The 12336-nt window shown below is 38.1% G+C and overlaps 1 protein-coding gene and 1 non-coding gene across 3 annotated transcripts; both read right to left on the bottom strand.

The window, feature by feature from the left end:
* Nucleotides 1-204: 204 nt before the first annotated feature.
* On the bottom strand, nucleotides 205-276 carry trnap-cgg (transfer RNA proline (anticodon CGG)). The gene has a single exon. It is a non-coding gene; the product is annotated as a tRNA-Pro (tRNA).
* Nucleotides 277-1035: 759 nt separating this feature from the next.
* Nucleotides 1036-12112, bottom strand: dyrk1ab (dual-specificity tyrosine-(Y)-phosphorylation regulated kinase 1A, b). 2 transcript variants are annotated; one of them, XM_056756741.1, is made up of 11 exons: nucleotides 11404-12112; nucleotides 6884-7080; nucleotides 6621-6713; nucleotides 6268-6456; nucleotides 5844-5991; nucleotides 5455-5741; nucleotides 5220-5366; nucleotides 4952-5092; nucleotides 4438-4741; nucleotides 4148-4272; nucleotides 1036-3979 (listed from the first exon to the last, which is right to left on the bottom strand). In XM_056756741.1, exons 2-11 carry the CDS (start codon nucleotides 7001-7003, stop codon nucleotides 3398-3400), a joined length of 2136 nt encoding a protein of 711 aa, XP_056612719.1. In that variant the 5' UTR covers nucleotides 7004-7080; nucleotides 11404-12112; the 3' UTR covers nucleotides 1036-3397. The 2 variants fall into 2 exon arrangements, with proteins under 2 accessions (XP_056612719.1, XP_056612718.1); XM_056756740.1 differs by lacking the exon at nucleotides 11404-12112 and adding an exon at nucleotides 10702-11240.
* Nucleotides 12113-12336: the final 224 nt, after the last annotated feature.

Genomic DNA, 12336 nt, shown 5'->3' with positions numbered 1-12336 from the left:
TACAGTACAGGTGAGTTAACGTTATCTCCGCAAGGGAGTAAATTAACGTTACTTTATGTCTGTATAATAGAAACACGGGTAATTTGCCCATTCATAAATGTATTCTTACCTTAGTGACTTAGGAAAACGTATTCATCATTTGGCACGAGGCGTTTACATTAAATACGGCGAGCTTTAGGGCAACAAAATTTTTTACAATAATTTGGGCTCGTCCGGGATTTGAACCCGGGACCTCTCGCACCCGAAGCGAGAATCATACCCCTAGACCAACGAGCCGTACGACCGAACTAGAAGGAACAACCTAATCAATTGTGTCGAAGCCTTTGCTCACATGTGGCTATCTACCCCAAAATAGGTCTGACATGGACTGATTGACGTATTTTTGATTCCTTTGTGTACTATTTGCGTTGCTCTAAACCAATGCCATCAGAACGTCAAGGCAGTCCTCTAGATTAGAGCTTAGTTACGTAGTGTGGAAGCAACAAGCCAGGAAATAAATAAAGAAAAAGCCAAGAGCACGTCAATTAAGTTATTTTTTATATATCATACATAAGACTGTTTGAATATAATACAAAGGGCATTTTCATATACACAGCAAAGTATTGACTAGATCTTACAATCTGTGGACACTTATCCTTTCCCCCATGCTGATCAATTATATAGTGCATGTTGCATGAAAAGGGTCAAGAAAAAAATGCAAAGAAAGAAATAGAATAGGCAGATGTTTAATTAAAATCCATGATCTTGTGTATAAGTGACATTTCTCTATAATGCATTTAAGAGAAATGGGGAGAAGCAGACCTGGCAAACCATGAGCATTATCAAAAAGTGTGGACAAACATGCATCATACCCTGTGAAAAGATTCTTTAGGTACAAGTTCTGGTCTTTTCTCCCAAATATGAGCCCTACCTTAAGTGTTGTCCTGTTGAAGTCAAATGCATTTAACCAAAAGCAATTTTTGTCAAGGAGGGTTGAAAAACAAAACGAAACAAACACATGGTAATGTAATTGACATACCAGCAGGAGCAATGTAGTGAGTTCTATACTTCCTTTATTTAAAAAAATATAAATATATACATAAATTCTATTCAACTATTAAAAAGGGGCTGCATTTCATGAAAACTGCACTAAACCAGATCTCATTGAGCAACAGCTGAAACAGGTGCACTCTTTAAATGATTCTGTCATTTTTAGATTTTGATTTTTGGAATGTTTATGTTAGCAAACTGCACTCAAATGTTTTTTGTATAAACATTTTATATCCCGCTTACATTCAGGTAAACCTTTTTCTGATAGCCACTGTGAGATTCGTAAATATATCAAACATGTTTCTGGTTGATATCTTTGCGAAAGATTAAAAAAAACTGCAAAAGTGAACACTACACACACACACGGCAGGGTTGTGTCCCACTGCTATATTCAGAGATGTAACAAACAGGGGGTTATCTTTCATGTTCCTTTGAAGAATCGAGACCTAATGCAAAGTGAGAAGCTAAGTGGGGAGCTCACATACTTGGATATAAACATCATAGTGGGCTCGCCTATCCATACCGTGACTGAATAGTGACTATAAAGACATATCCTCTTCAAAACAACATGCATGTGCCCAGTGTCTGTGTGATAGCGCATCACCTCTGGTTAACTTTAAATAAGTACATCTGAGGTGAGCATTGAACCAACCACTTGATAACAAATTCAACTCAAGACTCAGAGGTCACAGTAGCTACAGTAGACTGCCTGAATAAATAAATGGAAAGTAGCCACTTAGATTTAAAAAGGTAGAAATTAGCATGTTCATCAAATTAGGTATAAAAGGCAGCATCACTGACTGATAGACTAGGTAAATACAAAACAAAACACTTTTCTCCCCTCAGAATAATTTGTGATCTCTCAGCCACTCTGTAGCCTGCAGAGTAACTGTCAGTGTCCTTTACCTCCCGAATACATTTTCCTTGACAGGAAAACCGAACTAAAAATTAACAAATAAGGGAGATTTATCCATATATTAACCAATTTCAATATTTAGTTAACATTAAAACAAAGTTCAGCAAATGTTCCAGTTTGAGATAGAGTACAGATTAAAATTGACTTCAATGAACCTTGGGCTGAAATGGTGAACTGCTACATTATTCCTTACAGACACCAATGCAATAGAAATCAACAGCTTTGGTATATAAAAAAAAGAAGAGACAATACTAAAGAAAGAAAAGTGTAAAATTCACAGCATAATTCAAGAGGAGAAAAAAAGGCAGTCACATACATTTCATTACACATCTTCTGTGTTCAACACAGAGGCTAATTTCTGCAATGGGAACCGCATGCTTAATGGGAAAAAAAAAGCCAATTAATGATGTCTTATATGGGGATTACTATGTATAATCCCACTTCGGCAAGATTTTTAGGAAGTCATGTCAGAGACGTTTGATCAAGACCCTGCAATTTGGTGTCCCTCAAATGAGAATCTTTGCTAAATAAAGGCCTCTGAATAACCGTACGTATTTACCCTTTTCTAACCAATTTTCCATCTTAAAAAAAGAGGACAGCCATCTCTATTTAATAATACAGTCCAGCTCCTTTTCAGTCAAGGTCCAAAAGTCATAAGGCCAAAGGGTTCTCAACGACAGGCCCAGAGTGATCTGGCTCTGTCCCCCTTGTTGCTCATCAGCGCACCTTCTCCTCAGTTGCTGTATGTAGTCGAAGCTGGCCGGACTGGTGTTCTCCCAGTCTGAAGATACTGCACCTGCCTGTCGAAACCCAAACACCAGCTCATTCACCCCGCCAGGCCAGCGCTTGCCACCGGAGCTCCACAGCTATGTGCCCCCTCTTGAAGAGTTTCACAATACCGACAACACAAAATATCACTGCAAGTACTGCTTCCTTGACACGCAACAGGTTTAAACACACAGCTCTTCAGAGAAGTTTCACTTAAAGGGTAAATAAAAGAACAACCAGTCAAATTATAATGTGTTTCACTTGTTTGAAGTAAACAAATGTTTTGCATTGCTTTACATATAAAAGCTGTACGACAGCTCACAGCTCTGAAATGCTCACTGTATAAAAAAAGGAAAAACAAATAAAAATATCTCCCAGTTTTCAATGTAACAGATGGAAAATAAGTACTATATGCAGATGAGTGAATTGGCAGATGATGTTTCCGTTTCACTATGGTTATTTGCAGTATTACTAACTTATCTAGAAAACGTAAAATTATGGTAATACATATATACTTTTTAAATACTCTTCAATTTGTTGCGGTTCAGTGATATCTCCCCTTAGAAGTGAGCAGCTTTTATTCTCTATGCACCTTTTAAAAAACAGGAGAAAAAAACACCACTGTAAAAAAGAAAAACAAAACAATTAAAGTCACACAGAAAAACAAACTAATTTCAGCTAAAGTCACGAGCTGGCCATTGAGCTCTGCTGAACACACACTCCAGTCATCGGAGAATCTTCCCTATCAATCCCTTGTCTCATGCCCAGGTGTCCCTCTGTTATAAAGTGACCAGTTCCTGCGTTTGTGGCAACAGGGTATGTAGGATGACCAGCCATACCAGTCTCTTGGCGGGGGTTTGAGAAGGCACCCAAACCCATACTCATACTTCCATTTTGGCTAAAGCCCAGGGTGTTGGCAGGAAGTTGGCGAAGCTGGTAGGCCTGGTTGCCGTGGTGTCCTGTGGAAGAGGAAGATGTGGAGGAAGAGGATGCCGAGGAAGACAGGGATGTCATGGACAGGTGACCATGTACCACCTCCATGGAATCTTGCGTGGAGGCGCTGTTGGTGGGCGAGTTGTAAAGTCGCGGCCGTGGTCGCGTTGCTATGACCTGTCCGTGGTGATGATGGTGATGGGGGTGCAATGCCTTGGGATGCTGGGGAGGCACATGAAAAGTTGTTTCCTGAACTGGATGAGTCTCTACAGTGACGGGTTCTGGTCTTGCAATTCCAGGCCATACTACAGGTGGATGGTAAGGCTGTCTCGCCTGCTGGGGCGAAAAGCAAATCTGACCAAAAGCAACAAATCACTTGACTTCCTGAAACTTCATTTTACATACACACCGTGAGGATTACAGTATAATTAAAATTAGCATTGTTCCGTCATAAAGGCCGAATATGTGTAACTACTTCACAAGATAAGCATGAGGGTTCACCTGAGGGCAGAGGTTGTCACAGTCTATGGCAGGCATAACTGTGCCGAAATGCCCGCCACTGTGTCGATGGTGGTGAGTTGGATCAGATCTTGCTCTCCCACTGGTGCTTGTTCCAGATGATCCTCCTGAAGCAAAACAAAATAACAGCATGCTTTTTGGTTTACACAGAAAAACTATTATGACGGTCTAAATGACAAAGCCTTTAGATATCAGATCTGTTACATTAAACTCAAGAGATCAGGGACAGGGATTAATTTTCAATCTTAAAAACAATTAAAATGTAAAAGAACCTGAGCTTGAGGATGTACTAGAAGTGGTCCCTGATGACTGTGACTGCTCAAGTGCAGGACTTGTTGACACACTACTACTCGTATTGGTTCCTTCATCAGCCGTTTTCTTAAAGAAACTGTGCTGGAGGGCATAGTAGGGCTGAATTCGCGTCTTGGGGTCGTAGTCCAGCATTCTGAGGATGAGGTCCTTGAACTTCAAGTAGTCAGCTACTGCATGGCCAGATTCTCCAGCCCGTCGACCACCTGGTCCACCACATTCCACTCCCAAGATGACATGGAGTTTACGAGATGCTGGAGGTTTGTACTGGTCGCACCAATCAATAACAAAAGGAAAGATTTTAAACACTTGAGATTGAGCGCAATCAAAATCCTGTTATATTGTACAACATACTGCCTACCACACTGTACAGTATTCTTCTTCAATAATAGAATATAAAAAATGTGAATGTATTATTACCATGTATTAATAAACACTTTTAACCTAGAACAGAGGCAATATATCCTTAACACATACCCTTTTCCCATCTTTGGTCTTCTTAACACTCCATGTTCCATCTGACAACTTCTCAAAAAACTTCCTGGCTTTTGGTGCTAGGTCCATAATGTGATTGGGTGGGAGACCAAGTACTTCCACTATTTTGTTCATTTGGTCCACCTAATGAAGTTTTATAAAAAAAAGTTTTGTCTAACCATTTCTTACTATCAAACTTGATTAATTGCAAAAGATAATTTAGTAAGGCAGAATTTGTCCCTTTTCTTTTAAGTAATGATGATCATTTTACCTCATTGGCTCCACTAAACAGAGGTTCTCCTGTATGCATTTCCACCAGGATACATCCCAGAGACCACATGTCTATGGCCAGATCATATGGCATTCCCAATATCACTTCAGGGGAGCGGTAGAATCGACTCTGGATGTACTGGTATATCTGATAAAGAAGTATGAATAATTGTTTTTTTAAGTTCACCACACTCCTTCCACATATGCACAATAAATAAGACATGGCAGATACATACCCTTTGTCCCAGTTGGCAGGAGCTCCCAAAGTCCACTATTTTGATGGCACTTCTCTTGGGGTTACATAGCAGGATGTTTTCTGGCTTTAGGTCACAGTGGATGATGCTGAGCTCAGGTGTAGCAAGAAACAGCAGTGCTGTACATAACTGCTGGGCAAACTTTCGTGTCAGATTCAAGGAGACACCTCTGAAGTTTGTGTTTCTTAACAAGTCATACAGGTTGTATGACAACATTTCAAATACTAAGCAAAGGTGATTCCGGAACATGAAGTGCCGTTTCAAGTGCACTGAGGAAAAAGAAGATAGGACAAGATATATGTCAACTGACCAACTATTTACATGTGTGTTTAAGGTTTGAAATCACAGAATTGAACGATAAGATTCATTACCTATATAGTATTTCATCTCTGTGTCATGTTTGTTCATGAGCTCGAGAAGCCGTACTTCAATCTGAGCTTGATTGAGGAAGGCCTTCTTGTTCTTGATAATCTTAATTGCTACCCACTCTTGCTCAGCACGATCGTAAGCTTTTACAACCTGAACACAAAAGCATCATTTACTTCAACCTTAAATACACAGAAAAGCATTTTACTTTAAATGTGGCAATGGCAAGGATAATAAAGTTTGTTTTGTAAAACTATCCTTATTTTAGTTTAATTCAATCATCATAATATCTATCAGATCTTTTTAATTTTGTCAGATTAGACTGATAAATAATAATAATAACAAAAATATCTGCTTTGCTCTGGACATCTGTTTTAAAAACTTGTCAAAACTGAGTAAACCTCCTCTAGAAGATTCAAGCTGCCCTACCTGTCCAAATGACCCTTTTCCAATAAGTGAGTCGATTTCATAGCGGTCCATCCATTTTTCCCCATTTTTGACAATGTAGTCGAAGTTCTCATCATCATAGCCATCGTTGAATACTTTCCGCTCCTTCTTGTGGCTGGAGTCCTCACCTTGACCCTGTTGATGTCGTCGCTTCTTTTTTGCATAATACACCTATACAACGAAAAACAAGCACTCACATGTTACCGTTTTCAACTTTCTAATTTATCAGTTTAAAATGTACTTCACAGCAGTAAATCTGACACTGATAGTGCCCGTTCTAATGTTTGATACTTTCTTACTTCATTGTTTTTACAATTAGATTCAGCAGACTTTACCTCATTGATGTGTTTGTAGGTTTTGATCAGGTCTATGGAGAGCTTCCTCAAAGGAGCTAAAGTGGGGTCACGAAAGCACTGGGGCATGTGCCTCTGCAATAATACAGACAGAAAGCAAAATTAAACCCCAAGTAAAAACAAAACCTAATCCTACGGAAAAAATAACCTGGAAGTAACTAGATAAATTAATTGATCTAAATGCAATAATGTGCTTTATAGATGTTTATTTACAACTAGATAAACAGGAGTGGAGCATCTAGTACCTGGCTGGCAGTGAGTGCTTGTGTCTGTTCACTGTATGGCAGTACAGTGACAGACTGGTCTGTACTCTGTTGGTGACCGTCACTGTACTGCTGGTGCGAATGAGGCATGGGAGCAGCCATCTGAAGACCAGCAGCATGGAAAGAAAGAGAGGGTGCAAGCCGGACAGACGAGGGTTTGCATGCTGAGGTCTCTCCCCCTAGAGGAAATTTAAGCTAAATTAGAGCAGGACATGTTAAAGCAAAATTCTCCTCCCTCCCTAAGATCCTTTAAACCGCAAACCTTACATGTTATTAAGATTTTTCGAAATGTTTTAGCAAAGCAAAACCATCACTGAGATTTTTATGTAACTAAACAAAGCACTAGAAAAAACCCACAGCAAGTTTTCTTCCCAAAATTGTCATAACAGCATTGACTGAAAAAACAAAATGTACAAATGTATAGTATTTGTAATAATATGAATCAATTTTAAATCAAAATATAACGCATTTCTTGAGAGACTGACACAAACGCATGCAACTAAAAGTCCATTTAAGAGCACAATAAAGCACAGCAAAGGAGAAACAATTCAGATTGTTCTCATTTTTGACTGAAGAAAAAAAAACATACAACAGTTCTCCCCTCAAAACTAAACAGAGACTAAAAAGAGTGGAAAATGTCTAGTAGAAAAATTTCTGATCAGAAACTATTTGTCCTCTTTTAGCTGTAAATTCTTATAATTATAAGGAGCTTGCTCATATATCAGCATCTCTTGCCAGGCAACACAATGCACCACTGCCACACAGAATCCCACCACTATTCAGAATCCCAGCAACAGCACCTAATTAGCATAGCCTATCACCAAGAAGATACAGTGTGATTTGGCAAGCCCATCAATGTTCAAGCCAATCACAGAAGAGTATGCAAATAGCCTACTTTTGTTGCCAGGGCAGAGCTGCTCCCATTTTCCAATAAGAAAACAAGAAATAAACAAGAAATAAAATTGAACTTTGGCACACTTAGATGAAGCATCCACCACATTGGAGCCTGACAGCAAAATAGCAGCTCAGACCCCACTCATGGTGTAGGCATGACGAGAATGATTCAGCTGACCTAACTAAGGCAGGGCAAAGGATTCATGTGATCCACAAAATATCATATGAAGGAAACACTTCTACATGCTTCAACACAACCATCTTAAGTGAAAGGATGTGAAATAAGAATAAATATTTGAGAAATAATTTTCTGTCCCTGAACAAATATAAAGCAAAGAAAAATAAATAGGTGATCCTTTGCGGTATTAAAATATCCTTAATAAAGTCAAATATCCTACAGATGCCTCTAATTGTTTGGTACTTGTTCTGGTAAAACAGTTTCAATAAAAATCACTTAGGCTTGATGATTCATGTTGTCAAGGGCTACATGCAATTCACTAGGAGAAAAACTGATGCGTGTCATAAAACAAATAGAAACCGCACCACAGGAGACAATACATTCCACATTATAGCCCTTATACTCATGTTTACATTTTTATGAAGGTGTGATTTATACGATATCATTGTGAAAAAATAACAAAAACACAATTTTAAATCTTTTTATACTAAAAAAATATATAAAAGGTTTTGCAAAACTATTTGCAAAAATACAATCATTGAACGTTGTGTTGTGTGACCTACAGTCAAATTTCACAGGTTCATAAATATCAAACTCTCAGATGTACAAAACTGAACTACAAACTTTTATTTTTACACAAAACTACTTAGATTTGTGATTTAACTAACCGTATTTAACCGTAATTGCAACTGTAACCAACCAATATGGCCTTTATTTTATTAAATAAATGAATAAACAAGTTTACTTTTTTACCAAATTTAAAGACTAATAACCTGTCATGATAAATTAATTTCTTATCTGTCTTCAGAGAACGTTGGTAATAATGAACAGTTACAAAAATTACAAATGGATTAATTGGTTTTGTTTTAAATTTTATTCTACAGCACATTAGGTTGTGTTGAGGGTTTCACATAATTTAACAATTTGCTTTTTCTTAAAATAGTCCTCCCTATTAATATAGCCAAGACAAATATACAGTGTGATCATTAAATTATATCAGGTAAATGATAGCAATCATAGCCAAACAGGGTGTTGAATACACCAATGTGAATTAAAAAAAAAACATACATAAAATAAAGTAAAGTAATTTAAAGTGCTTGAGGGCAAGTACTCTGTTCTTAAATGGCTTTCAAGAAAGACAATTGTTGTTTTTCAAAGCTTGCCGCTGTCATGGAAAAACTTCTGGCATTTACCAGAATTTTTACACTTATTTTGTACAAAGCACAAGTGTGAACACAGTTAATACCTGTTTCAATAATTTTTGTTTTATTAAATGTCATCAAACTATGGTTCATATGACTGAATACAGTCCTGCATAACACTGTTGAACACTTTTTTTACACAGTCTGCAAAGTTGTCAATTAGGTATGCTTATATTTCTATGAAACGCATAACTGCAAAATCCTAAAAAAATATCAATAGAAAAACAGTCAAAAACAATAAACAGAGCAATTTAGATAAACTGGAGTCATGAATAGTATTGGTTCATTTTGTACTTCATGGTTGTAATATTCTTGATTTAAACTTTTAATAAGCATTAATTCACTTATTACCCCTCACTGCAAATCAACAGTAAATACTTTTATTAGTTGCTATGCTATAATAGTTGTGTCGACATAAAAATAAATGTTCTCATATGTCCAGATCTCAGTAAAATGGGAATTAGCAGTAACATTGATATACTTATTGGACATATGCTCTGTTATATGCTTGTTTGCTTGTCTTTAAATTGAGAAGTTTATTAATATTAAATTATGTGAGATAAGTAATAGTTTCTACAACTACAAAAAACTTTCCAATGTCACATTTTTGCAGGTCTCACTGTTATTTAAAAGGCTTACAAAATATTCTAAAAAAATCAAGTTGTAGTTAGTTGTACTAAACAAGAATTCCTCAATGTAGTCAACATTGGACAGGACCCTTAAAGCTTCAATGATATGTTAAGTAAAGGCAAATATGATGCTGCATGTACCCATAAAGTAAAAACAAATAAGAGACACAGCCTACTGTTGTTGCCTCTTAGTGCAAGTGTTAGGCCTCTTTTTTCATATCATGCTAAATGCAACTCAATTTTTAGGTGGGATTAAATTGTGCAAAACAATGAAAAAACTTCATCCTAAACAAGATTAATTTTGTTTGCAAATAACAAAAAGAGTAAGACTGTTAAACTAAGGACAATGTTATTAGGCATCCATAACACATTTTGACTACTGTGTGGACTTCACTGACGAAAGGTGGCATCTTGCATGGTTCTACCTATGAACTTTGAGAAGAAAGTTTACCTCAGGGAATCACAAGAAACAAATCCTGATCTTATTTTAGACAGCGATCTGTTTATATCCAAGTTACATTTCAGCGTGTACATTCCATCAGTTTTATTAGCGCCAGTATAAAAAGTATACAGGTACAATACAGCAGCATGCGACTTAACTGAAACCTCAATTGCCAGTTTACGCTGGTCTTACATCTTTTAACATTTTGCCCTGTATTCACCTGCACGCACAAAAATTTGATCATGATTCCAACGGCAAACATTAAAGCATCCTCCAAACATGCGAAATAAATCTTTACATAGATGACAATCGGAGGAGTCATCAATTCTTTCTTTTCTACTGTTAATAACTTAATAGAAATAATTGTAAACTGAGAACGTCAAGCAAAAGCCCATCGCCAAGCAAACTAACGAGAGTTAAACTGAGTGATAGTGACAGGTAGAAGCGGACCTTACCTCTCCAGCTGGCATAGCCATTCATCGGGCTCGATTAGACTCGTTTAACGCCTTCATCGTCATCTAAACCCGTACTACATGACTGAGCAACGTTTGCTGGATAACTATGGTTAGAGCCCGAGTGGAGGCATCATATCGCTGGCTAATGTCAGCCCCCCCTCCCCCGACAGGAAACCAGCCTGATGGCTAACTGACAACACGCTAGTCAAGGGGCTTTATCATCACCATCACCAGCGTTACCAGCCAAACCCTTCCATCAGACTAATTTGAAGATACACTTCTCTAAACACCAGCTGGCTGACTTTCTGCTGGTATTTAAAAGCGTCGCGCTAAGCCAATGACATACATTATCTCTGACAGTCTGACCTAGCGCAGCTACAAGAGGTTAACGTAACATAATAAACGACAACTAGAATTTTATTTTTTTATTAAAATCAGAAACCGGCTCACTGTACTAAATCCGGATTGTAAAACCAAGTAAAGATATTTAACGCATCAACATATATAATAGATAGCTAACCAGTTTAAGAATAACTTAACGTTAGCCTTCTAGGCCAAATCAAACTAGCCTCTAACTTAGCTTCTAACAAGCTGACATTCTTATCAAACAAGCTGTTTGTAAACAAAGCCGTGGTGGTTTTCTTTCATTCAGACCTCTACATTGTTGTTCAAGATTGTTCATTAGTCAAGCCAAAGACTCACCTTTGATGGTGTGATCTTCATTTAAAGTCCCAAATCCAGCAAAGAGAGGCGATTTATCCAGTTTCTCTACGCTGCTTCCAACGAGACACCTCTAATGTAACGAGCCAGACAGGGCCAAATGGCTTCCTATTTCAACTGACAGGTAAAACAACGGCTTTCCAGTCCGGTTTTGTCCGTGACATACCTTGTACGTGCAAAAATCATTTTTGATAAGTGGTGAAATCAATGCTAGCGGCTAGTTAGCGCTTTCTTGCACAGTGACTTTAACGAACGCAGCTAACCAGCTAACGATAGCGCTCAGGAAAGCGCATTCAAGATTACCCGCTTTATGGACCGCTGGGGGTGGATTTTGATTATATTCAAAAGCAAAATTAGTCGTGAAAAACGAACGGCGTGCAGATGTTATAAAAACATGTACATGAAAGACATCACTTTTCCGTTAAGGTTTTCTGTCAGTTTTCACAAAATGGCGCGCGTTCCAAACCTGCGCAGCGGACCGGCCCGGTGGACCCGAGACACGGACTACTAGCCAACTAAATATATTCCTGACATTCCGACAATTCGTCCTGGTGTTGTTATCAGTCCGACGCCGTTGACGAATCCTTTCCAAAACTGCCGCTGTTGCAGGCGGGTGAATGCATTATTCCGGCGGGAAGCGAAAACATTTGAAACATTAAATAAGCGCCTGACAAAATGGCGACAGCCTGGGCTGTTGCTATGGCAACTGTCAATCAAGCGCTCGAGAGCCCGGATGTTCATATGACGATTTGAAAGAGGCGATAGGATTGCTGCGCGGAAAGTGTCATTCAAACACGTTGACCAAAAACTTTATAATACCAGGTTTTAACACGGTGTATACTGTTCACAACATTAGAAAACGCTAAACAATTAAATCAATAATCGGTGGTTATTTTTTAACTCTTTGCTTGTTTC

The sequence above is a fragment of the Triplophysa dalaica genome, chromosome 9 (assembly GCF_015846415.1).
Source record: "Triplophysa dalaica isolate WHDGS20190420 chromosome 9, ASM1584641v1, whole genome shotgun sequence".
NCBI lineage: Eukaryota > Metazoa > Chordata > Actinopteri > Cypriniformes > Nemacheilidae > Triplophysa > Triplophysa dalaica.
The sequence above is the reverse complement of the archived record's forward strand: the minus strand, read 5'-3'. Positions and strand labels throughout refer to the sequence as shown.

Excerpts from the sequence above, each read along its gene's own strand:
- dyrk1ab (XM_056756740.1), bottom strand. The coding sequence starts at position 10,726 with ATGAATGGCTATGCCAGCTGGAGAG. Across the intron at positions 7,081-10,701 it reads TGGCTATGCCAGCTGGAGAG|GGGGAGAGACCTCAGCATGC; the intron begins GTAAGGTCCGCT and ends AATTTCCTCTAG. Across the intron at positions 5,367-5,454 it reads CCTGCCAACTGGGACAAAGG|ATATACCAGTACATCCAGAG; the intron begins GTATGTATCTGC and ends CTTCTTTATCAG.